The 27,901-nt window shown below is 37.1% G+C and overlaps 1 protein-coding gene across 15 annotated transcripts in view; it reads left to right on the plus strand.

The window, feature by feature from the left end:
* Positions 1-27,901, plus strand: part of ELF2 (E74 like ETS transcription factor 2) — a 99,189-nt gene that overhangs the window by 54,356 nt on the left and 16,932 nt on the right. For 2 of the 15 annotated variants that reach the window (XM_061384166.1, XM_061384168.1), the window contains exon 1: positions 25,096-25,415. The exons of 8 other annotated variants lie outside the window; for them this stretch is intronic. In XM_061384166.1, the coding sequence (XP_061240150.1) occupies positions 25,358-25,415 (58 nt within the window). In that variant the 5' untranslated portion in view covers positions 25,096-25,357. Of the gene's footprint in view, positions 1-118; positions 278-25,095; positions 25,416-26,358; positions 26,825-27,901 lie in introns of those variants that run through there. 5 more of the 15 variants (XM_061384169.1, XM_061384170.1, XM_061384172.1 and 2 more) reach the window with 4 other exon arrangements.

A 27,901-nucleotide genomic window follows, 5' to 3' on the forward strand; every position in this document is an offset into this window, starting at 1 on the left:
AATAAAAACCAGATTTCTCTTGAAAAATAAGGAACCAAATTTCTTTCTTGAAGAATCTCAAGACTAGGTTGACTTCATGATGAGTTGTGAATAACGTTTGTATTTGTTATACCGTCAGAAATCCTCCCTGTGGCACAAGAGGACTCTTTTAATTAGAAAATATTGTTGCCACAGGGAGGTAGAAGATCGACATGAAAAACTGGGGATCTGAAAAGGAGCCCCTTTCCTAGGATTACCTGAAGGGGAAACAGATTGAGCCAGAAGGAAGACAATGCTGGTAGGTTGGTCTTTAATTTATTAAGAATGTTTGCCATTTACATTTAATTACAATTATTTCTACTCCCTCTACAATATTTTTGTTTAAAGGCTGACAGTGAGTCCTCCTTGTAGGAGAAAGATTAAAATAGTATTTTTCCTCCTAAATAATTTGCTATCTAAAATTAAATCCTCTGTCTTGTTCCTAATACTTGTTTCTTTTTATGGATAAAACTTTAGGGCTATTTCCTGCCTCTACTTGCTTGGAAGTTACTACTGACTGAACATCTTCAAGCCTGTTTCCTTTTTTTTTCCATGTCTGTTATTTCTGCTACTAATCTATACTTTTTCCTAAAATAACTTTTTAAGAAGTGTTTTCGTTCAGTTATCTATTTTCTTGAGTTTAACCTGGTCACTAGTTTTCTAAAAAGGTAAAGTGTAAATCTTAAGTTTATTTAGTTTTGATTCTAGAATGTTTGAGTTACAATTATACTATTATTTAGTTAAAAAGCATTATTAGAGAAAAGTTTTCAATATTTTATTGACAGTATTTCATTTAATCTGAGATGCCATCAATTGTAAGAAACATTTTTAGACCACTGAAAGAAAAAATGCTGCCAATTGTGAAATACACCGATTTCAGAGATTCCAAAATGTGAAAAAATGTCTTAGAATTAATGAACTATGTTATCATGCAATTATGAATCTTCCTGAAATTCCCATTATCTGGGAATTAGATATCAAAATATCTGGTTTATGAAAAATGAGATGAGTTGCAGTTGTGGAGATATCTATATATGTTGCTGCTGCTAAGTCGCTTCAGTCGTGTCCGACTCTGTGCAGACCCGTAGACAGCAGCCCACCAGGCTCCCCCGTCCCTGGGATTCTCCAGGCAAGAACACTGGAGTGGGTTGCCATTTCCTTCTCCAGTGGGTAAAAGTGAAAAGTTAAAGTGAAGTCGCTCAGTTGTGTCCGACTCTTCGAGACCCCATGGACTGCAGCCTACCAGGCTCCTCCGTCCATGGGATTTTCCAGGCAGGAGTACTGGAGTGGGGTGCCATTGCCTTCTCCCCTATGTATGCTAAGATCTCTAAATTCTTTACTGTCTTTTAAGAGAGGGTATTTAAAGCACCATTTAATTATATTGTTTAAAAGTATACAAAATAACCATAAGATACAATTTTAAATTATGGAGGGTATAGAAGATGAAAAAGTATTCTAATATGATGCTTTTACTTAACTCAGTAGGAAGAGTTTGGGAATTTCCTGGTGGTCCAGTGGTCAGGACTTGGTGCTTTCACTGCTGGGGCCCTAGTTGGGGAACTATGATTCCTCAAGCCACTGTAGGGCCAAAAAAAAAAAGTAGAATTTTATCATAATTGGCGGTTTTTAATTGAATTTTGTGACCTAGAAAGCTTTTAAACTATGATTTTAAAACAGGATCCTTTAAAGGCTTTTGTAAATAGCCACAGATTTCTAGTGGTCAAAAGCAAAGAACTACCCCATCAATTAATAAATGAAAAGGAATGATTTAAATGATATTTGTATACTTTTCAAGAAACATCTGTTTTATATAAAAGGAAAGATAAGTATATCCAGACAGTAGATCATTAAAGGATACTTGTTTAGTTTGGGAAACTAGTAGCATTCATTCCTTTGTACTCAGACTTGTTTTTTTAAACACTAATAACTTCCAATTTTATATATAACAATGTATCTAAGTAATACAGTTTTATTAACCAGACTGTGGAGAGGGTTAAATGCAGATTATATAAAATTTTAAATGAGTAGCACATAAGGTTACAAGTGTTACAAAGTAGGGATGGCTCAGGCTTCTTAGGTATACAAATAGAAACGCTTTTAAACTGTAGGCAAATCCATTCCTCTCCCAGGTCTTACTGCGGACCTACAGCCTGTCAGGCTCAGAGCTGAAATTCTTGTGATAAACAGGACCCTGCCTTGGCCCTCACCAGGCTTTCAGCTTTGTGGAAAAGATGAACAGTTAAACACATTGCTGCTGCAATACAATGTGATGAGTTAGTGTTATGGTAGGATTAATGAAAGGTTTAGAGAGCATACAGCAGAGGAATGGCTAGGAGGTCAGAATGCCTTCATGAGGAAGTGACATTTAAACAGGTTTGAAAGGTGTGAAGTAATTAGTCATGTAGTGAATAGCATGTCTGAAAGTCTGGAGGAAGGAGAACATAGTCTATTTAATTAGCAGAAAGGTATTCAATATGGCTAGATTATGGTTTATGACAAGAAAAGGGGATTAAAATGAAGCGAAAGAAGTAAAATCTTAACTGGTGAGGACTCTGAAACCTTTATATCTGTTTTTTGGGCCTTATCTAAAAGGTGGTAGGAAGCTTTTTTAAGAATTTTCAACAAAGTATGTTTTTTATACAAATTTGTTTCCAAAATATTGAGTACTGTAAATGAAAAGTAAAGTAAGACAATAAAGGCATTACCTGAAATAAAGACTGAAGTCCTTAGCTCCTCATTCACAGTTTCCTAATTTTAAGCTAGTTGACTATTCTTATTCACTTTCCACTAAATTGTCTGCCTCTGCAGGTTTGGGCTATAGATGTGCTTATTGCCCATACTAAGCTAAAAGTTAATAGAAATTAAAGTAGTTGCACAACTAGTGTTTCTTTTAGTAATCAAGATGTGGGTGCTTTGATATAATGCTGTTTCAGGAGAAGGAATCATTGTCCCTTCTGCACGCCCCATGCCCTGTTGTAAACTTGGGAAAGGGTCTATACATGTTCTCAGATTTGTGAAAGGGCTCATAACCTAAGAAGAGGTCAAGAACACTTTTAACACAACTGTTAACTATTAGCTTTTGCATGATTTTTTAATGTTTTTGTATTGTGGGCCTTTTTGGCCATGTGGTAAAGCCTGTGGACCTTCTCTCATATTTAACGTTTTTAAATATATAAAATACCTAGGAATACCAAGGAACCAAATATATGGAAATATAGCTTTTAGGCTATTTTTAATTGTGATATAGTAATACATGTTTCCTTAATAATATATTAAATAATGAGATTTAGTGGCAGATCAAATTTACTGCTATAATGTCAAGGTGGTGATGACCATCAATTATATTTTGAGAAATATGTAATAACTATAATACAATATGAAAATATTTTATGATTTCTGTTGGTCATGAGGTCCCAGATAATGTGACTGTGAAAACTACTATGGTTTGTACTTTATTTAAAATTAAGGTGCTAAATTTCAGGTGGATCTAAAAAACAATTTTCTTCTATCTCATTCATGTCTTATTTTAGCTGTCTACCTTATCTTCCTTTTCTTCTCCATATTCTGCACTGCTTCTGTTCTCTTTCCTTAATAGCTCATAATAGGGATCTGAAAGCCACTTTAAATATGTTTCTTATTGAATACAGTTTTATGATTTCTCCTAAGGAAAAGAAAAAAAGCCTCTTAACTGTATAGTGGTAGTTTTTCATGTCACTTAATGGCTTGACTTAACTTATTCTAAAAACATTTTAGTGTTTGTACATCAAGTACATTTCTTAAAAGTCTCATCTAATCTTTCCTTACTTTTTTGTTGGTTTGAGATCCCTTCAATTTCCATGAAAAAAATTTCTGTGACTAGTGGTTCTCAAACTTGAGCATAACGTCATAATCATTTGCAGTGCTTATTAAAATACGGATCGCTAGGCCTCACCTCCAGGATTTGTGATTCAGTGGGGTGGAATTCAAGAATTTGCATTTTTAACAAGTCCCCAGATGATGTTAATGCTGCTGGCCCAGGGATCATACTTTGAGAACCATTATCTTGACTGTTGGGAATGATAGCACTAAAAGAGCTTCTGCCACTGTGAGAACTCGGTTAATACTGTAGTTTTTTACGTGTTGTATTTTACCCATCACAAAGATTGCTGTTGAGGGTGCTGCTGCCGTCGCTTCAATCATGTCCGACTCTGTGCAATCCCATAGACAGCAGCCCACCAGGCTCCCCCGTCCCTGGGATTCTCCAGGCAAGATTCTCCAGGCAACCCACACTGGAGTGGGTTGCCATTTCCTTCTCCAATGCATGAAAGTGAAAAGTGAAAATGAAGTCGCTCAGTCATGTTCGACTCTTCACGACGCCATGGACTGCAGCCTACCAGGCTCCTCTGTTCATGGGATTTTCCAGGCAAGAGTACTGGAGTGGGGTGCCATTGCCTTCTCCAGCTGTTGAGGGTGAAAACATACTAAAGTTCTTTCAGGTTTGTATGAGATGATGTAGTGCATTACTGTTATTAATTAATTCACCAGTAAACATTGATTGAGCATCTGCTATATATCAGGCACTGTTTAAAGCATGGGCTTCCTTTGTGGCTCAGCTGGTAAGGAATCCTCCAGCAATGTGGGAGACCTGGGTTCGATCCCTGGGTTGGGAAGATCCCCTGGAGAAGGGAAAGGCTACCCACTCCAGTATTCTGGCCTGGAGAATTCCATGGACTGTATAGTCCATGGGGTCACAAAGAGTTGAACACGACTGAGTGACTTTCACTGTTTAAAGCATGGGGTTAGAGTGATAGACAAAAGAGGCAATGTCTGCATTCATGCAATACTTAGGCTCTAGTGGAGAAAATATGTAAATTCCCCTTGGAGTAAAATTTCTTTATCACAAAGCAGATTACATAAATTAACAACTCCTGAAATTGTTCTTTACAGTTAGTATTTTCAGTTAAGCTAAAATAATAAATTCATGAACCATTTCTTTTCAAGCAATTGAAGCAACAGGTTAATTCTCCCTTTTCCTCCTCCATATGTCAGTTTTTAAGCGTAGTTGTGATACTGGTGAACTAATATCTATCGTGTACAAAGTACCTATTATATGTAAAGTACTGTCACAGCTCCTAGGGAGTAAGTGATTCAGAGTTGACTATAACATGGTGGCTGGCCTCAAAGAAGCTTACCAACTAAGTTGAGAAAAACAAGCATTTGAGGAAATAATAGTATTAAAGTAGATTAGCTTGGGGAAAGGTGAGGAAAGACAAAAAATAACCAAGTATAATAGTTAGTCTGTAAGTTCCAGATTGAATTATTTCTACTGTGGTGGGTCATATTTAAGTTTTATCATAAGGGCATAGTTGACTGTTTAAGGCAAAGGGTTTAGGGACAGAGAAGCAAGTCAAATGGAATTAAGCATTTGTAAATCTCACCTTTTTTTTTTTAATCGTGTGGAAATACTGCCATCAGAAGCATAAGTGACTTCTTCCCACTCACAAAAAATCAGGGAATAGGGCTAAGAACTCAGTGTGTTTGTGGTGCTTAGTTACAATTTGGGAGTGGGATTAGGAGATGAGATAGGACTAGTTTTTATTTAAAATTTTTTTTACATTTCTGTAATTTTTTTGAGTATATCAAGGGAAGAAGGAATATAGCTAATTTCCTTTCTTTCTCTTAGACATTATTAAGATGAATGAAGTACAGATTTTTATAATGGATATCCCATATTCTCCACATTTAAATTCAGCATTTGGTTGTAACTGTTTGATTTCCTTTTACTTTTTAAATCAGCCAAAATATATGTCTTACTTAAAAGGAATGAACAATTAAAGTTTTTTAATTTAATGTAAATACTTTTCATATGTTTTCTGTAAGACTGAGTCATGATAATAAGTAGTTATCCTCCAGGAGTTTTTTAAGAGTATATTTGAACAAAATGAATTATTCATTAGCCAGAATTTAGAGATTTTCTTATGATTAGATGAACTTACAAAAGATAAACCCAGAAAGTTTTATATCAAAAAGAAAAGAGTTATGTCTCTAAAGCAGTTAGCAAAAAAGGAATTCTTATTATGCATGTTGTTTGATGCAACTTTTAGGAGAATCTGAATCCTGTTTTTGTTTTGTTTTTCATACCTTTTTTTCCTTCAACTTAATTCTCATAAGATAAAGACTTAGAATAATAACTTAAAATGCAAAATTGTTTTGAAGAGGGAACCAAGGATTTGGGTGAAGAGGAGAAAGAACTCAAATAGTTAGCATAGTCAGCATCTACTTGGATTTACAGCAGTAAGCTGTAGCCTTTTGGTTTGGAAAAAACAAGGCTGGCAGAATAGCATTTGTTTTTGTTTTTGTTTTTTTTTAGCATTTGTTTTTAATTCGATTGCTACATTACATGCCTCCTTAGGAGACCCTTAGAAGTTCCAGTTATCTTCTTGAGATAAGAAGACACTGATTATTATGTCTAGGCTTCATCTACAGGCTATATTCTGGGAAGAAAGGCCTTCACACACAAAAAAAGAAAGAACTTTTGGTGAACCTCATCCTTGGGAATAAAAGTAAGGGGCATTCAGTTTACCCTCTCACAAAGGGAGTCAGGAACTGTAAATTAAAGACCACTATTGTAAGATAATATAACCCTGTGTTTAATTTTGTTGTTACCTTTCGTTTTTCAGTAGAATTAATAGCAAGCACTTCAACAAAAAGAATCCCTAAATACTTGTTTTTGGTGGCTTCAAGAAATTGGGATGCCAATGAAAAACTAGTTAATTCTGCAACTAATCTAAAGGGAAACAGAATCCCCAAAGATAGAATAATTGAAAGGAGAAGAAAGCAAACTGAATTTCCTTTCAAGGAAAGAAAAGAACTTGAGGAGTTGCCTTGGCTTTGAGACCATTTGTGGGGTTATTCAAGACTGCCTGTATTGCATGTAGCACTTTTTTTATGTGGACTAGAGCAAGAAATATAGCCTTGACTGACTGTAAAGTAACTTGCCTCTATTAGGGAAAATATATATTTAGGAAAAGAGCTCTTTATAATGTACAGAGTGTTGTGAGGAGGAGACAGCTATTAGCTCCTGTGATAGAAAGTTCATATTTTAGCTGAGCCTGGGAAGATAACTCTCATTTGAGAAGTGTTAAAAAAAAAAAAAAATACAGTGACAGTCATTAGAGTACATATAGTAGGGAAGACTTTATTCAAGATTTGGGGCTGGGTATTGTAAGAAGCCATCATTTATACCCTTTCCTCCCTTAACCTCCTAGTCCATTACCAAATCACATCAGTTTTACCACCAAAATGTATCATAAGTCTAACAATTTCTTTCCAACTTTATTGCTACTAGCCTAGTCCAACCTGTAGTTATTTTTTATATGAGCTATTATGATGACCTTTAGTCTTCCAGTAGATCTTGTTTCCATTCCTGCCTGCTGCCCCCTGCCCCCAACCCTAATCAATTCATTCATGTTGATTTTAAAAATATATTTATAAATTGAAATGTGATATTCCCTTCCTGAAAAACCTTTTAGTGGGTTCTGACTGCACTTAGGATAAATTTCAGGTTTATTTATTTGTTTACTTGGCTGTGTCAGGTCTTAGTTACACCACTCGAGATCTTCCTTGCATCATGTGAGACCTTTTCTAGTGGTGTACAGACGCGGACTCTGTAATTGTGGCTTTTGGGCTCAGTAGTTGAGGCAGTTGGGCTTCGTTGTTCTGGGGCCTGTGGGATCTTAATTCCCTTATCAGGGATCGAACCCATGTTCCCTGCATTGCAAGGTGGATTCTTAACCACTGGACCACCAGGGAAATCTCAATATTCAGGATTTTTAACATGGCCTTCAAGACACAGAATAGTTTGTCTCCTCTCATCCATCTAGAAACAATAACAACAATAATAGCAACAAAACCCAAAACTCTAATATTAATATATCTTTACTATATTGCCAGGAATAGTTCTTAGGACTTTATATAATAGATTTAATACTTTTAGCAACCCTAGGCTGAATAACCTTTCTAAAGCTAGACAGCTATTTAAGTGGTGGAACAAGAACTTAAAGGCAGATGATAAGTCAGATGGTAAGTTAGCTAGGGCTCCAAGGCCCAAGCTCATAAGCATTATACTCTGATGAATTACCCAGTACCCTTACTCCAGACATACACATACCTTTCCTTTAAATCAAACTTTATCTTCCTAGGGTGCTCACATATGCTGTTCTCTTTCTGGAACATATTACTTTCCATTTTTTAGCTTTTAATTCCTGGGCATCTTTCAGATATCAGTTTGAAAGTCACTTTCTCAGAGAGAGGATCTTTAGCTGATACTCTTCAGTCTCAGTTGTGACAGTTCTGTTATTTTGTCAGAGACTCCCATTCCTTTTTTCTTTTTTGATTAGCACCTACAAAACTTATGATACAATAAACTCCCATGATAAAGTAATAAGTAATTCTAAAAAGTTCAAATCACAAACGTGATTTGAAATATGACATTATTGTGAATTTAATAAAATGACCCGAGTCAGTCTGTGTGGATGAGGAAATGTGTGTGTGGAATTCAGAATAAGGTATCCAAATCAGTCTAAGGTCAGACTTAGGTGGTTTGGTGCCACCTGCTGGTATTTGTGTTCTCCAGTGACTGTTGTTAGAGAATATAGAGTGCAAGATGGGTGCCAACTCCCAGTTAAAATTTATCTGAATTCATGAAGTTTTACTTTATTATATTTATATTTATTGTTTAGTCTTTTCACTTCATGCTTCATAAAGCCAGAGACCATATATGTTGTGTTTACTGGTATTGCTCAAAGCCAGGCACCAAGTGGGTTTTGAGTAACATATATTTGTTGATTGAGTGAATGAATCAGAAAACATCATGAACCAGAACAGAATTTCAGAAATTTTGTATTTTATTTAGAAGCTGATAAGTAATGTAGTTTAAACTGGTAAGTAATGTAGTTTAATTAGGCTTCATAGATGTATATGGTTGAGAGAAATGAGCCTAGAAAGATAGAGTGGAACCAGATTTTGGTGGCCTTTGAATAAAATAGCTGTGTGAAACATGATCTGAAGAAGATGAGAAGTGAAAAGAACATTTATTTTAAGTAACTAGAGCATACTAAAATAATATAAATAGAAAGTATGGCGTCCAAAGTACTAAGTTGGGGGGTAGGTTAGGGAATAAATTAAATTTTTAACCAATCTAACAAAAAAGCAACAGAAGAGGGGGAGGAAAAAACTATGGAAATACAAATCATAAATCCAGACAGTAGAAATAGTCCAAAACATCAATTATATTAAAATTACCAATTGTGATCTTAACATAAGTCTGCTATTTTTAACATACACAAAACAAAATTAAATAAAAACAATGGAAAAACATGTTTATCAGAGAAATACTAACCAAATAAAGCTAATGTACTAAAATAGAATTCAGAGTACAAATTAATTGGGCCAGAGGCTCTCAAACTGCTAAGAGGAACATTCCAGAAAATATAATCATCATAAACTTACATGCATCTAACAACATAGCCTTGTAATATCATTTAAAGTAAAAACATTTGGAAATTCCCTGGTGGTCCAGTGGTTAGGACTCCTTGCTTCCACTGCAGGAAGATCTACTAAGATAACACAAGCTGTGCAAGCTACCACCAAAAAATAAAGTAAAAACTTAAAGAATTACAAGGCTGAGTTGATGTGTCTACAAAACTGGGACTTTAAAAACATCTCTGTCAAAATTGACAAATTAAGCAGACACAAAATTTAAAATGACATCAAAGAACTGAAACACAGGATTAACAAATTTGATAAACTAGAGATATATAGAACATTGTACCTAACTAAATAAAATACAACCTTGTATATTTTTTTCCAGTTATATTCAGGTCAGTTTTTAACTGTTATAGCACAGTCTCAACAGTGACTGTCATAGCAGAATCTCAACAATGTCTGGAAACATCGGTATCATTCAAAATACACTTTCAAACTTCCCTGGTAATCCAGTGTTAAGAATCCACCTGCCAGTGCAGGGCACATGGGTTCAATCCCTGGTCCAGGAAGATCCCTCAAGCAGCAGAGCAACTAAGCCTGTGCACCACAACTACTGAGCAGGTTAACAACAACAACAGATAGATTTTAAAATTGCTTAGAAGGTTCATCAGGGTTGCTGTGTATACCAGAGCAATGAGACAAAAAAAGATCCCATTCACATGGTTTTAAACATTTAATTAGGTACAGGTATATGCAATACCTGTATGAAAATAAGAACTTTACTTTATGGAGCGACATAACTAAATGAAGAGATACACAACTTCCTTAAGAAACAATAGAAAAACAGACCAAACCGATTTTATTGGTTCCTTTAATCTTTAACCCATAATAAACACATGGAAAACTGGACATGGTAAAGCTGTTAATTTTTCCCCTGTTAATGTATAAATTCAATACAAGTCCAGTCAAAATTCTAAGAGGACCTGTTTTTGGTGGAATTGACAAACTGTTAGATAGAGATCCAAAAGTAGTCTATACTGCAAACGAACAAAATATGTGATACTTACCCTCCTATTCATAAAATTTTTGAATGTGATATTGGCCCACGGATGAGTAGTTGGGTAGAATAGAAGATTAGAGAGCCCAGAAACACAGTAAGCATACATTTATGCCTGGTATATAATAGACTGGGTTTACAGAAAGGAAGAATTATTCAATAAATTATATTAGGACAGCTAGCTTTTTATAGAAAAGTAAAATATTAGTAGATTCGTGTTTCATACTTTTATTTATTTTTTAATGGATTTGTTTATTCCTCTTTACCCCCTTTATTTATGTAAAAATCCAATTTTCCTCCCTCATAGCCATCAAATTTAATTGGATTAATGGTTTTTTTTAGTATATTAACTGTATATACGGACATGAGTTTGAATAAACTCAGGGAGCTAGTGATGGACAGAGAACCCTGGCGTGCTGTAGTCCATGGGGTTGCAAAGAGTCGGACATGACTTAGTGACTGAACAACAACTGTATATGTATCTGGTTGTATAAACTTAAAGTTTATAGAAATGGTATTATGTATCTTAGTCTGTTTTTTAGTAAGTCTGTTTTTACTATTCTTAATACCCATTCATGTTGCTTTGTATGTATCCAATCTGTTGTTTCTAACTGCTGCACAGTTCTTCCTGATAGACATCTGCCACATTTTATTCTCCTGTTTGTGGTTGTCTGTGGATCAACTGGGGAGCTTAATGGCCTAGGATGGTCTCAGCTGGGACAACTCAGCCCTCTTCTCTCTAATCTCCAATCATCTTCTTTTTTATTTCTTAAGATGTTGATCAAGCAACTCTAATATGCTAGAGAGTAGTTATATTAATTGGCATTTCTTGGTTTTTTTTTTTTTTGGTAATGGATTTTCTTTAAAAATTTTTTTTAATTAGAAAAAATTTTAAATGAGGTGTAGTTAACTTATACATTGTATATGTCAGGTGTACAATAGTGATTCATAATTATTATAGGTATTATAAAATATTGGCTATGTTTCCTGTGCTTTATAACAGCTTATTTATTTTGTACATAGTAGTTTGTACCTCTTAGTCCCTTACTCCTATTTTGCCCCTCCCCCTCTCCATTCTCCACTGGCATGTTTTCTGTATCTTTGAGTCTGTTTCTTTTTGTTATAATAACTAGTTTATTTTGCATTTCTTACATAAGTGATATACAGTATTTGTCTTTCTCTGACTTATTTCACCAAGCATAATAACATTCCAAGTCCATCCATGTTGTTGCAAACGGCAAAATTTCATTCCTTTTTTGTGGCTGAGTAGTATTCCTGTATATATATTTGTGTGTGTGTGTGTCTGTCTGTCTCCATAAACATACCACATCTTCTTTATCCATTCATAGGTTGATTGATACTTTGACTGCTTTGTATCCTCACTGTTGTAAATAATGCTGTTGTGAACACTGGGGAGCATGTATCTTTTTGAATTAATGTTTTTGTCTTTGAATATATACCCAGGAGTGAAATTGCTGGATCATATGGTAGTTCTAGTTTTAGTTTTTTGAAGAACCTCCATAGTGTTTTCCACAGTGGCTGTACCAATTTACATTCTCATTCGCATTCCTGTTTTCTTCCAAAATCTTGAGAGTGTATCTGAAGTTTCAACCTGAAGTTTAGTGTTTGTTGTAGGTTTTAGTATATAATATATACCAGGTTAAGGAATTTCCATGTAGGACATTGGTTTTGCTTTTGTGTTAGTTATTCATGGAATCCTATCAGGTGCTTATTCAGCATTCTTTGATAAGTTATGATTTTTCTTCATTAATAGGATCAGTTAATTGAAGAATTCTTAGGCATTGAACTCCCCTTGCATTTGAGGATACATCATCTTGCTCTTGTTTTACTGTTAGTTAAGGGCCTTTCATAAGTAGTATGGAACTATAATTTCTTGTATTATCTTTATCTAATTTTGGAATCAAGATCACACTAGGCTCATAAAATAATCTAGGTTGCTTTCACTTTTTTAATTTTTCTGCTATAAGATAAGAATTAATTTAAAATTTTGCTGGAATTTTCTTAAAAGGACATTTAAGCCTGTAATTTTTTTTTTGTTTTTGTAAAGGAGGTTCAAGACTACATTTTCTTTGCTGCTTATTATTCTATTCAATTTTTTTCCTTATATGCCTTACACAGTTTCTTTATACAGTTCATCCAAATTTCAACTTTGTTAGTGTATAATTACTGTTCATAATCCTGATTTATTATTTTTGTATGTATTATATCTGTGGTTATTTGTACCTTTTCTTGGTAACTCTTGCAGAGGTCTATCTGTTTTATTAACCTTTCCAAAACCAATTTTTGATTTTGTGAATCTTTTGTATTTTTAAAAATTATTGCTCTCTATTTCATTTTTCCTGCTTATTATTATTTTCTTTCTTATTTTTCCATCTTTATTGCTGAATGTTTAGCTTATTTTTTTAAATAATTTATTTATTTTTTTGAATGAATCAGTTAAAAATTTTTTTTTTCTTATATGATATTATACATGTTTTAATTCCATTCTCCCAAATCACCTCCCACCTCCCTCTCCCACAGAGTCCAAAAGACTGTTCTATACATCTGTGTCTCTTTTGCTGTCTTGCATACAGGGTTGTTGTTACCATCTTTCTAAATTCCATATATATGCGTTAGTATACTGCTTATTTATTTTTAAACCTTTTCATGTCCTGGTTAAGTACTGTTTTAGCTGTGTTGCATATAGTTTCACATATTGTATTTTTATTGTAATTATTTTCTAAATATTTCTTAACTACTTTATGATTTCCCTTTTATTCTATGGGCTATTTAAAATACACTGTAAGTGATAGCACACATTAGTTTGACTGTATCAAAACTTAAAATTTTTGTAGGACAGACGATACCATAGACCAACTAAAGTAAAGTCGAACAGCAGGCTGGCAGAAGATATTTGGAACACCTGTCTGAATTATTATTATCTAGTATACACTACGGAGAAGGCAATGGCACCCCACTCCAGTACTCTTGCCTGGAAAATCCCATGGACGGAGGAGCCTGGAAGGCTGCAGTCCATGGGGTTGCTAAGGGTCGGGCATGACTGAGCGACTTCACTTCCACTCAATGGCACCCCACTCCAGTGTTCTTGCCTGGAGAATCCCAGGGATGGCGGAGCCTGGTGGGCTGCAGTCTCTGGGGTCGCAGAGAGTCGGATACGACTGAAGTGACTTAGCAGTAGCAGTATACACTAGATAATTAGTGTTATTACACTAGATGTTAATGTTCTACACATAAGTAAGACAGAAAGTGTCATAGAAAGATGACAAAGGATATGAATAGAAAATTCATAGAAGAAACGTTACTGGGCAGTAAATATGAAAAAAATGTTTATTCTCAGTACTTATTAGGTATATGCAAATTAATACAGCAATGAAAATTTTCCCACCATCCAGCAGATGGCAAACATTTTAAAAGTCTGATTATATTTTATATTGACAAGGATGGAAGAAAAATGGGAACTCTGATACATTACTAGGAGTATTTTAGACTTAAACTGCTACTTTGGAAAGAGTAACAAATAAATTAAAAATGCACTTATTCTTTGACCTAAAAATTCTCTCTGCAGGTATGTACTATGGAGAGACTGTAGCATGCATGCTTAAGAAAACATAGATAAGATTCTTTTTTTGCAGCATTGTTTATAAAAGTAAAAAATGTAAACAACTTTATTTGCCTATCAGTAGATAATTTTTTAACAAAATGGGGTATTTTTATGCCCTGGGATAATTTGAAGTATGTAAAAAACATAGCTATATCTACTTATAATAACATGGATAGAATGTAAATCTTGAATGAAAAAAGCAAATTTTAGAATGGCATATGTAGTATAATGTCATTTATGTACACAAAGTGTGTAAAATAATACTGTATGTCATTTTGGGATATATGCACACACATGTGAACATGTAAAAGTATACAAAATAGGCTGGAAGAATATACACAGAAACTCATGATAGTGGTTTCTTTGGAGAGATAGAATGCTGAATGAAGACTGGGGATAGTTCTCAAAGGTGTTGTTATCTTCATTTGTAATGTACTGTTTCTTAGGGAGAAACAACACTTTCAAGTATAAATAACAAAATGATAACAGTTGTTTGTTCTGGATGGTGGGGGCATGAACTGTCTGTTTATATATATATATATATTTTTTTTTTTTGGTAATTTCACATACATTTTAAAATTTCTTTAAAAATTATATGACTTTCTTTTCTAAAATTTTTTTTACTGGAGGATAATTGCTTTACAATATTGTGTCAGCTTCTGCCACACACCAGTTTGAATCAGCCACAGGAATACACATATCCCCTCCCTCTTGAACCCCTCTCCCATCTCCTTCCCCATCCCACCCCTCTAGGTTGCCCAGAGCACTGGCTGAGCTCCCTGTGTCACACAGCAAATTCTCACTTGCTCTCTGTTTTACATATGGTAGTGTGTATGTTTCCTTGCTGTTTTCTCAATGCATCCTACCCTCACATTCCCTCACTGTGTCCGAAGGTCTGTTCTCTATGTCTGTGTCTTCCATATGGATGCGTTAACATATGGTATTGTCTCTCTGACTCACTTCACTCTAATAGACTCTAGGTCCATTCACCTCATTAGGACTGACTCAAATGTGTTCTTTTTTTATAGCTAAATAATATTTCATTGTATATATGTACTGCAATTTCTGTATCCATTCATCTGTCGATGGACCTCTAGGTTGCTTAAGAGATGACTTTTTAAACTAGGAACACAGATGACTCAAGATTTCTAGCCTGGGATGATGCAATGTTATTGATAGAGGAAACAAAGGAGATTTGTAGGTAAAAGACCTTTAGATACCACTGGGTTATCCAAATAAAGACATTTACCATACAACTGGAAATTAGAACTTAGACCTAAAAAAAAAAAATTAAGCCTAGAGATGCTCATTTTTGAGTTAGTTCAGAAATAATATTGAAAGTCATGGTGGTGCGTGGATATTAACTGTCATTCTTCAGAGAATGGAGAATGAAGAGAGAAGCTGGCTAAGGTTTATGCTTTGGAAGAACAGTCACGTTTGAGGGTTGCGCAGATGTAGGCTAAGTCAACTGAAGAAAATAGGGAAAAAACACGATCAGACTGTCTATTATTGTGAAAGTCATATGAAGGGAAGAAGGTTAATAATGGATAGTCAAAAATGTCATTTGTTTGAAGAGGTAGAGTCAGGTGAAAACTAAGAAGAGGTCCTAGGGCTTGCTTGGCAGTTAAAAGCTTGAAGGGACTTTTGAAGAATTTTTCATTGGGTAGGTGCAGAAGATACATTGTAATAGGAGAAGAAATTAGTTAATTTGAATATTCCTTTTAGAATCAAAATAGAATTTGACTTACAGTTGCAGTATATTTTAGTTAAGAACTCCACTGTAAATATTCTCATAAATATGCCAAACAAGAATCCTGCATAGCCCTTGTACTTTTACAGGAATTTAAAACAATTTCTAGAGTATTCAAGATAAATTCCCTAATGATAATAAAGAACTCAAGTCCTTGAAATCAGTTGTTATAAATGTTATTTAAAATAGATCATTAACCATTTTAACTCACCTTGTATGGTATCATACACATAAGGGTACTTAATAAATGCTTTTGGAAGACAGTTATTTGTCCAACATCCATTAGAAAAGACCAGCTACAAGAATCAGTTGATGTGTTGTTCTAGGAGTGGCTGCTAAGGATTAGAAAGTTTTTTGCTTAGTATAAACTGTAAAGTGAAGAATCAGCAGGCTCAAAGAGAGTTTGGCCCAGGGATAGCTTAAGTAAAATGCAGAAAACATGAATAAAACTAAGCTAGATTATCAGCTTCAAAAATGGTACATGTTGGATCCTTACTCATCATAGGTTTTTATGGTCCATAAATGCATATGTGGAGAAAGTTCTATGATAAAATAATTTTTGGGAATCATAGACCTCCTTGAGAATCTGAATAGTCATAGTTCTTCAGAAAAAAATGCTATTTTTTGCTAACAAAATATTTTGCTAACAATTTTTCCTTTATGAACCCCCTATCAAAAATTCATACCTTATGAAGGCTTTTATACATGTAAATATAGGATATACTCATTACTACTATAATTTCATGTATAGGCAATTTTGTATATCACACTTGTCTAAGAATTTCACCTTTGATAGAGGTTCTGTGTGAATTGAGAAGGCTTAATTTTTTTCCTTTTGTTACCTAATTCAATGCTACCAGTAGTATAGGTGCCTACAACAGAAAGTGTTGTACAGAGTGCCTACAATACTTACTTGCTCAAAGTAAGTGCTGGTTAATTATTTGTTGAATAAATGAATGAATATGTGGGTTCAAACATCTTCATTTTAATAATATTTTATAAAACCTAACTATAATATTAAATAAAATGTATCAGTATAATAAATAACTAAAAATAGAGGATTAACCACAGTAGTTTAAAAATATTTGAAATAGTCTATCTTTTCTCTTTGTAAATTTACAGACTTGCACACCTGTATGAATTTGTTTGTCTCCCAGTATTGATAAACTGAGCTTTACTTAAAGGTCCTAAATCTCTTGATTCCAGCTTGTTGTCCTGATAGATATATTTATCTTAAACCTTAGTTTTCATGACTCTTTTTTTCCCTGCTAAACATGCCCAACACACCATACCCCAGCTTTGAGTTTCATTGTTAGTTTGGCTGTATCAGAAAAACTTAGACTGACCCCCTCTTATTCTTCTCCCACCATTCACTGCTCAAAATTTTTTTTCAATTTTTTCTTAATTTCTGAGGAATACTCTTAACCATTGCGCTAGCTTTGACATTAAAAAGTAAAACATCAACACTTTATAATTTATAAAATGGTAAAATGGGTGAAAATTTTCATCCATGTTGTAACTTCTAAGTTTTATAGAATATTGTTTTGTAGAATTTTTAACCTTGAAATCATAAGCTACCATGTGATTTTGGTTAAATTATTTAACTTCTTGGGGGTTTAGTTTCCTGATGTGTAAAATAGGGCATTGGATAAAGCCGGTGATTCTCAAATAACCCTACCATTGGTGGTTATCGAGTTACTATCACTAAAATAGGAAGTTTTTATCCTTCTCCAAAATTACAGGATGTTAAAAGTATATGACATTAAATGGATAAAATGTCTCCTTCATTTGATTCCTACCTGTAATTTTTTTGAAGCCTGTTGCCCTTGGTACTTGTATCTAATAGAGCACACAGTTACATATTTGGTTTCAAAGTGTAATATATTTGATTCATGGAAGTCAGGAAAAGAGATCATGATGTTCAGTTCAGGTCCTTAATTTTTTTCAAAATCTCTAGGTGATGTGGTCTCTAGGCACCTTTCCAACCATAAGATTTTATGATTCTCTTTTCTAGATAAAAGATACAAAGGAAATAACCAGAATAAGCTAAAAACATTAAAATTGGTGTGGTGTAAGACACAATTGTATGTTTACATACCTCTAAAGAATTTTTACCATCTTGGTTATTCCAGGACCATAAAATCATTGAAATACCCAAGGGTATGTAATTGTTTTTGGTTATATTAGACCTGGATTCCTAGGTAGCTCAGTGGTTAAAAAAAAAAATCCACTTGCCAGTGCGGGAGCTTCAGGGGATGTGGGTTTGATCCCTCCGTGAGGAAGATCCCCTGGAGGAGGACATGGTAACCTACTCCAGTATTCTTGCTTGGAAAATTCTATGGGCAAATTAGCCTGGTGGGCTACAGTTCATGGCATCACAAATAGTCGGACACGTCTGAGTACACATGCATTCATTCGTTCATTCATTCATATTAGACTTTAATGGTAATGATTATATTTTGATGACTTACTTATTTTTAAAATGGAGAGGCTGGAGGAGGAAAGAATTGATGCTCAGACTATACAGACAGACATGGAAAGAACTGCTCAGGACTCTGTAGTTGAAAGTTACAGGTCATTTTTAAACTTTTCCCTTCTTTCTTTAAGCTGTAAAATGTGACAAGTTGGGAGTTTAAACTGCTCCTTTTTTGTGTTAGCTTTTGCTGATTAACAAATCATCCCAAATTTAGCAGTTTAAAACAATAAACATTATATTATCTAGTTTTTGAGATTAAGGATTGGAGATTGACTTACCTGCATGGTTCCTAACTCAGGATCTTTCATGAGGATGGAATATCTGAGGGCTTGATTAATTAAGGCTGGACGGTTTGTGTCCTAGAGAGTTCAGTCATAGGACCATTGGCAGGATGCCATTGTTACTTGTCTAATAGGCCTCTCCACAGAGATGCTTCCTCAGATTGACTCAATAGCAAGAGATCAAGCACTTTCTGAAGTCACGTACGATCACTTCACCTCTGTTCTGTTTGTTAGAAGTGAGCCATTAAGTTCAGCCTACACTCAAAGGGAGAGATGGAAATTATATTCTACCTCTTGAAGGAAGGAATATTAAGGAGTTTTCAGAAAAGTAGGTACTAAATGCATCATAATGGATAAACAAGCCTTGTTACTTTGGAGCTTGGGGAAGTGTTTGCCGTTTGGGGACACCCAAAACGGGAGTATCATGGTAGAGAGGTCTGACAGAATGTGGTCCACTGGAGAAGGGAATGGCAAACTTCAGTATTCTTGCCTTGAGAACCCCATGAACAGTTTGAAAAGGCAAAATGATAGGATACTGAAAGGGGAACTCCCCAGGTCAGTAGGTGCCCAATATGCTACTGGAGATCAGTGGAGAAAAAACTCCAGAAAGAATGAAGGGATGGAGCCAAAGCAAAAACAGTACCCAGTTGTGGATGTGACTGGTGATAGAAGCAAGGTCCGATGCTGTAAAGAGCAATATTGCATAGGAACCTGGAATGTCAGGTCCATGGATCAAGGCAAATTGGAAGTGGTCAAACAGGAGATGGCAAGAGTGAACGTTGACATTCTAGGAATCAGCAAACTAAAATGGACTGGAAAGGGTGAATTTAACTCAGATGACCATTATATCTACCACTGTGGGCAAGAATCCCTTAGAAGAAATGGAGTAGCCATCATGGTCAACAAGAGTCGGTAATGCAGTACTTGGATGCAATCTCAAAAACAACAGAATGATCTCTTGTTCGTTTTCAAGGCAAACCATTCAATATCACAGTAATCCAAGCCTATGCCCCAACCAGTAACGCTGAAGAAGCTGAAGCTGAATGGTTCTATTGACCTACAAGACTTTTTAGTACTAACACCCAAAAAAGATGTCCTTTTCATTGTAGGGGACTGGAATGCAAAAGTAGGAAGTCAAAAAACACCTGGAGTAACAGGAAAATTTGGCCTTGGAGTATGGAATGAAGCAGGACAAAGGCTGATAGAGTTTTGCCAAGAGAACGCACTGGTCATAGCAAACACTCTCTTCCAACAACACAAGAGAAGACTCCACACATGGACATCACCAGATGGTCAACACTGAAATCAGACTGATTATATTCTTTGCAGCCAAAGATGGAGAAGCTCTATACAGTCAGCAAAAACAAGACCGGGAGCTGACTGTGGCTCAGATCATGAACTCCTTATTGCCAAATTCAGACTTATATTGAAGAAAGTAGGGAAAACCACTAGATCATTCAGGTATGACCTAAATCAAGTCCCTTACAGTGGAAGTGAGAAATAGATTTAAGGGACTAGATCTGATAGACAGAGTACCTGATGAACTATGGATGGAGGTTTGTGACATTGTACAGGAGACAGGGATCAAGACCATCCCCATGAAAAAGAAATGCAGAAAAGCAAAATGGCTGGCTGCAGAGGCCTTACAAATAGCTGTGAATAGAAGAGAAGTGAAAAGCAAAGGAGAAAAAGAAAGATATAAGCATCTGAATGCAGAGTTCCAAAGAATAGCAAGGAGAGATAAGAAGGCCTTCCTCAGCAATCAGTGCAAAGAAATAGAGGGAAACAACAGAATGGTAAAGACTAGAGATGTCTTCAAAAAAATTAGAGATACCAAGGGAACATTTCATGCAAAGATGGGCTCGATAAAGGACAGAAATGGTCTGGACCTAACAGAAGCAGAATTTATTAAGAAGAGGTGGCAAGAATACACAGAAGAACTGTACAAAAAGATCTTCATGACCAAGATAATCATGATGGTGTGATCACTGACCTAGAGCCAGACATCCTGGAATGTGAAGTCAAGTGGGCCTTAGGAAGCATCACTACAAACAAAGCTAGTGGAGGTGATGAAATTCCAGTTGAGCTATTCCAAATCCTGAAAGATTTGAGTGCTACACTCAATATGCCAGCAAATTTGGAAAACTCAGCAGTGGCCACAGGACTGGAAAAGGTCAGTTTTCATTCCAATCCCAAAGAAAGGCAATACCAAAGAATGCTCAAACTACTGCACAATTACACTCATCTCACACGCTAGTAAAGTAATGCTCAAAATTCTCCAAGCCAGGCTTCAGCAATACGTGAACCGTGGACTTCCAGATGTTCAAGCTGGTTTTAGAAAAGACAGAGGAACCAGAGATCAAATTGCCAACATCCGCTGGATCATTGAAAAAGCAAGAGAGTTCCAGAAAAACATCTATTTTTGCTTTAGTGACTGTGGCAAAGCCTTTGACTGTGTGGATGACAATATACTGTGGAAAATTCTGAAAGAGATGGGAATACCAGACACCTGACCTGCCTTCTGAGAAACTTGTATGCAGGTCAGGAAGCAAGTTAGAACTGGACATGGAACAACAGACTGGTTCCAAATAGGAAAAGGAGTACATCAAGGCTGTATATTGTCACCCTGCTTATTTAACTTCTATGCAGAGTACATCTTGAGAAACACTGGGCTGGAAGAAGCACAAGCTGGAATCAAGATTGCTGGGAGAAATATCAATAACCTCAGATATGCAGATGACACCACCCTTATGGCAGAATGTGAAGAGGAACTAAAAAGCCTCTTGATGAAAGTGAAAGAGGAGAGTGAAAAACTTGGCTTAAAGCTCAACATTCAGAAAACGAAGATCATGGCATCTGGTCCCATCACTTCATGGGAAATAGATGGGGAAACAGTGGAAACAGTATCAAACTTTATTTTTTTGGGCTCCAAAATCACTGCAGATGGTGATTGCAGCCATGAAATTAAAAGACGCTTACTCCTTGGAAGGAAAGTTGTGACCAACCTAGATAGCATATTGTAAAACAGAGATATTACTTTGCCAAAAGGTCCATCTAGTCAAGGCTATGGTTTTTCCAGTAGTCATGTATGGATGTGAGAGTTGTACTGTGAAGACCGAAGAATTGATGCTTTCGAACTGTGGTGTTGGAGAAGACTCTTGAGAGTCCCTTGGACTGCAAGGAGATCCAATCAGTACATCCTAAAGGGGATCAGTCCTGGGTATTCATTGGAAGGACTAATGCTGAAGCTGAAACTCCTGTACTTTGTCCACCTGATGCGAAGAGTTGACTCATTGGAAAAGACTCTGATGCTGGGAGGGATTGGGGGCAGGAGGAGAAGGGGACGACAGAGGATGAGATGTCTGGATGGCATCACCAACTCCATGGACGTAAGTTGGAGTGAACTCCGGGAGTTGGTGATGGACAGGGAGGCCTGGCGTGCTGCGATTCACGGGTTGCAAAGAGTCAGACACGACTGAGCAACTGAACTGAACTGAACTGAAGTGTTTGAGAGTAAGGGCTCTGAAGTTAGAATTCTTGGGTTCAAATCCTGGCTCTGCTCTCTTGAACACCATGACCTTGCTCAACATTCCTCATCTATAAAATGAGCAGAGTGTTAATATCTGTTACAGAAATGTAAAGCAGAATAGGTGAAAAAACTTAAGGTAAAGCTCTTACCCTGGTGGCTTTGATTTCAGTAAAAGTTATTATTTACCTTTTTTCCCTACTAGATCATAGGAATACTTTGATATAAAGAATGTCATTCTGCAATGTTATGAGCAGGATATGAATTTGCTGTAAAGTTTCTATCATGCTAACCTAACTATTCTTACTCAATTTTTAAAATTCTGCTTATGAATACCTGCTTTATCTTGAATCTTCAGAAATGCAGATGTATGTATGTGAATGTGTATATATACACACATATATGCATTATATACACATATTTTCACAGTCTACATGGCTTGAGTGATATTGTATGGAAGAAATTCATTATATTTTAGTCCTGCCACATTTACATTTTAACATTTTACCATGTTGTTAAAAATTCTTTGAACATGTTTTTAATAAAACAGTTCATTGAATTTCTTACTTCCTCAAGCTAGGCCCTGGAAATGAAATTCCTAGATCAGTATATATTTACCTCTTTAAGACTCTTGATATCTGACACTCATTGCTTTCTTGAAAGTGTGTACCAGTTTATATTTCCAGCAGCTATAATTTCTAAAATAGTAAAGTGGATTTTAACTTTTCATCCATTTTGTAACTTGGTCTCACCTTGCTTGTTATTGGTGGCTTTTGAAAGCCTAGTTATAGGACCCAAACAGAATTGCATTAAACTCTAGGGAATTATGTTTCTATAAGAGCTTTACATATATAGGAATATTTTCTAGCCTTTCTACATAATTTGTATTAATATTTCATAAATATTATATGTGTATATATTAACTGAAGTATTATGCAGAAATAGACACAGTGTCTGTTCCCTTGGAAGTTAAAATATAAGGCAGATATGGGTCTGTATAATTAAGATTCTGTTGTTGTTTAGTAGATGAGTCATGTCTGACTCTTTTATGACCCCATAGACTGTAGCCCACCAGGCCCCTCTGTCCATGGGATTTCCCAGGCAAGAATACCGGAATGGGTTGCCATTTCCTTCTCCCAGGGATCTTCCCTACCTAGGGATCAAACCCACATCTCCTGCATTGGCAGGCAGATAATCACTGAGCCACTAGGGAATCCCCTTAATTAAGATATATTCCGAGTAAAATACACAAGACACACACTGTTACCTTCCTTAAAAGATAAACCTCAAGAAGCAAATAGTAAGATGAAAGTTATGTATGATGCTTCAAAGTGATTCCCACAGTGAGAAGATAATTTGTTTCCTTTTGAGCCAAGTCAGATTGTTGCCTCTAGAAAAAATAAACCTTTAGTTTGCCTCACTCTCTTCCTGTCAAAACATATTAATATCTGTTGACTGATAAGAGTGGAAATTCAGGTTTGTTATCAATTTCAGTGTTCTGTCTAAAGCTAGAAATTAGCTCCTTCCTATTCCTTATCATACTCTCATCTGGAAACTCTCAGTTTATGATACTGGCTGTAGATTGATGGTCCTTATTTTAAATTAACTAGAAATTTAAAAAAATAAAAGCGACCAGTCATACAGTTTTTTTGTCCAATAGGTGGCAAGTTTACCTAACTACAGGAAAGAAATCCCTGTTTGGTTTAAGGGAAGGTTGTACTTTGGAAATGGCAGATAGGTTCTTTTTGCGGAGGCTGGGGATTATGGTGGTAGGACTAGGGGAAAGGTCCAAGGGAATCAGTGAATATTTAGAAGAAAAGAAAATAGTCATGGACTGTGTAATCTACTCTGAAGTTGCACTGACATGTTGGGCAAATATTTGTAAAATGACATTGTATTAATACTACCACTGGAAAAAGTTTTTGTATAGTTATCAGCATAGTTCATTAAATCTAGATCATAAGAATTAACACCTTATTAAAAATAAGTAACAAAATTTTCTTTTGTTTATTCAGCAAATACTTTTTGAACACTTATTCCGGAGGGAGGCACTGTTTTATGTTTTGTGTAGAAACTATATGGCAACATTTTTTTTTTTAATATTATGAAACTCTGAAACCAAGGAAGCATTTTGTGTGTGTGTGTGTTTAATGAAGCTTCATCTAAGTCATTTTATAGGCTTGAATTCTTGTGTGTAAGTTTGTAGTCACTAAGTGGCAATATAGCTCCTGCTTCTACTATATTTTAATATGTAGGTTATTTGTAATAAGGTTAGTTTGATCAAAAAGATCTTTAAAAGTAGACGATGTGAAATATGTTTGCTTCAGAATGAACCAAATATAAGAGGGTACATAAACTTCATGACTAGCAAACTGGGGGAGGATAATCTAATCTCTCAGAAGTTGGCATGTTCTGTTGTTTGTTAATAAACAGTTATCTAGAGTGCTAACACTGCTGCAGAGGGGAAAGGACAAGGTCGGTCCCTGAGAGTAACTGGATGCTCCTTACTTTGTTCAAGGAAAGCTTTTATAATGTTTTCCGGGTATGCCTTTTTTTAGTTGGTATTCTGTTTTAAAGTGCAGCCTTTCAAGTGAACGGGTTACATGTAGCATAAGCTTTGACACGGCCAAACAAGTTAAACAGCTACCTTTATTTACAGCTGCAGGACTAGGATTAGATCTCTTCCAGAAAGAAAATTTGATTAATGACTTTTCTAGAGTGGGGACAACTGCAGACTTTTCTTTCGCAGAGCGTGAAATGTGCCTCTTCCTGCCGAGGGGCCTCGTCCTAGCCGCGGCTCCCGGGGCGACTTCCAGCCTCAGGTGTCCCCTTAGGCTGCGGGCCGCGGCCGCTCTCCGGGGCGGGCGTCCGGGACTTCCTGTCTGGGCGCGGGGCGGAAGGATCGCGTTGCCAGCCGAGGCGGCCACCGCCGCCGCCCCTGCCGTTAGGTGGTGGGGTTTCTCAGCCCGGCGGCGGGAGGCGGGCCGGCCTCGGCTTCCTGTCGGAGGACGCGCAAGGATCCGGGCGTCTGAGTGTGCGAGTGCGTGAGTGTGTGTCGGCCACACGGCGTGTGTCTCCGGCCGCGGGTTCCGCCTCCTCCCCTGCCGCCGCTGCTCACGGTGTAAGTCAATGTGAAGCAGCAGCTCCAGCCCCGGGATAAACATGGCGACGTCTCTGCATGAGGGACCCACGAACCAGCTGGATCTGCTCATCCGGGCTGGTAAGGACAGGGGAACTTTCCTCCGGTGCATCAGTGTAGCAGGAGAGGGGGTGCACAGGAGGCGGGGTGGCTCCCCTGTAGCGGTCAGTGCAGGGGGGACCATGTCCATCAGTCACTGGGGCGGCCGGGGGAAAGGGGGGTAGTGAATGAAGTAATGGAGGCGACGAATCAGGAAGTGATCACCTTGGAGAGTAACCTGCCTCGAATCCGGCGCTGTCGCTTCAGGGTGGGTTTGTGGAGCAGCGGTGGCAGCTGCCGGGCGGAGCGCTGGCAGCGGGTGCCGGGGAACGGAACCGCAGTTAAGTTGGGGACTCGGGGGCGGACGAGTTGTGCGCTTCACCCCAGTTGCTGAGGAACCAGGAAGTGAGTGAGGCTGTTGTCTCCCGGCAGCGCTTGCCACGCTGTCTGACCCGAGAGGCCGCTACTGCCCGCGGTCGGGGGCGGCCGGCTTCTCGGGTGGACGCTCGCCACTCCCGCCCCGTCCTTCTTTCAGACTTGGTCCACAAATCCTCGACTTCCGCATAGACGAGGCAGCCCCGGGCCATGTCCGGTAGATCGATACGCGCCAAAAAAAAAAAAAAAAACTGACCCTCGTCCTCACATCTCCACCTTGTGCGGTCTCAGGAGTAACGGTTCTGGAAAGGGTCACTTAACGTGGAGCGGCCCGGGGTGGTGTTTCTCTCAAGGGCCCGCCTCCCTTTCCTCGTTTAGTGGGCGGCAGTGGAGAAGTAGGTTTATGCCCCTTCCCTCGTGGGTTGTTTTTTTTTACGGGGGGAGAATGGAAAAGACACGGAATGTATTTTGTACCCCTGCCCCGGAGCGTTGGGGAGTCAGAGAAGAACGTTTATTTTGGTAAACAGTGGGTGAAGGTGGGGCGGGCGGGAGGGAGTCTTGGCCCTAGGGAAGTCTCCGCAAGGAATTGCCCCCCTTACCCCTCCCCCCCAAGCCTCCCACCTTAGCGGAAGCGCCTCGGAGAGGACAGAACGGACGGGATTGACAGGCCTCTGGTTCCAATCTGCTCGCTGAGTTGTTCCAAATAAGAACGTTGCTTTCTGGGGGCGGGACTCCGGGCCCGCGCTGGGCCAATGAAGATTGGGCGGGAGTGAAGCTGACAATGTACGCATGGAATTGGAGGGAAGAGGAGTGTAAACACGGAAGTGGCCGCGGGGGTGGGGGATGTGCAGCGCCACTGCTGCAGCGGAAGGGCACGGACTTAAGTTACATAGAAAAAGCAGCTTTACTTAATAGCAGACAGCGCAGTGAGAGTCCTGAATAGGCGTAGCAGTGCTTGAGTACGGTTTACTTACTGTGGTGAACATAAATGTTCCTTTCCCTGGGTTCTGTTTCATATCGCCATCGGTGGGAAATGGAAGATGGGGAATAATCATCGAAGAGCATTGCTGTGAAAGGTCTTACCGTCTGTTTTCCATCCATTGTTTTTAGGCAGTGAAGTTAGTAGTTTGGGGAAACTCTGTTTCAATTCGATTGGGAGAAATCATAAATGTATATTTAACAGAACTTAATCTTTAAAATGTAACACTGCACAGTCCCAAAGAAAAATCACAGTGAGTAGTGATGAAAGCACATTTGACAGTTATTTTCTGATTAGAGAAAGATCTTAAATATTAGTGAAAAGGGGGCAGAGTACAATGAGAACTTGGTCCCTTTGTGTAAGTTCGGTCTATTAATACTGTGTGAATTAAGGGATAGAATTTTTGGCTTTATATTATTGGTACTAACAATACTTTTGTTTAGGTCTGTCATGTTGAGCATGTACCTTTTCAGAAACGTTCCTAGTGGTTAGGAGAACTTTAGGATAGCCCATGCAGTAAGAATTTTTAAAAATACTGTGAAGATAAGAGGGCTTAATTTTGCCAAGAGAAGATCCTTTTTATAAGCTTTTGGCATTATCAAAACCGAATGTGATCTGTAGGTATTTTGCTAGGAGTGGATACGTACAGATAGTCTACAGTTTTAAAAATACAAAAGTTTATCTTCTTTTGACGAGATTTTTTTTTAAGTGAAATGCTGTTTTCCAGTTCTGCTGCATTTCACAAGTATATACAAATCTTACAATTGAAGTTTGTGATAATAGTGTTCTGTGAAGAATACATTTTAATACAATTGTTTTCAAATATTTCCTCAGTCATGTTCATGTACTCTGAAATTCCTTTATAAATAGAAGGAAATTTGAGACAGGTTTGCTAGTTTATCCAAGGTTTATTCGTTAAAAAAGTTGGGGAGGAAATGTGACCTGGAAAATGAAGAATCATGGATCTAAATTTTTATTGCTGCCAGTTTCCAATGATGTTGGGAGAGTAATGTTAAAAGGGTTTGTATTTGTAAATGGACATAATGATACTTTTATTCCCTTGAGCGAAGTCATCAAATGTTAGAATTATTCCTCACAAAGGTTTACAGTCTAATTGAGACAAGTGACAATCTATATAATACATAAATGTTAAATTTAATTAAAGTGATTGCTG

The sequence above is a fragment of the Bos javanicus genome, chromosome 17 (genome assembly GCF_032452875.1).
Source record: "Bos javanicus breed banteng chromosome 17, ARS-OSU_banteng_1.0, whole genome shotgun sequence".
In the NCBI taxonomy this organism is placed as follows: domain Eukaryota; kingdom Metazoa; phylum Chordata; class Mammalia; order Artiodactyla; family Bovidae; genus Bos; species Bos javanicus.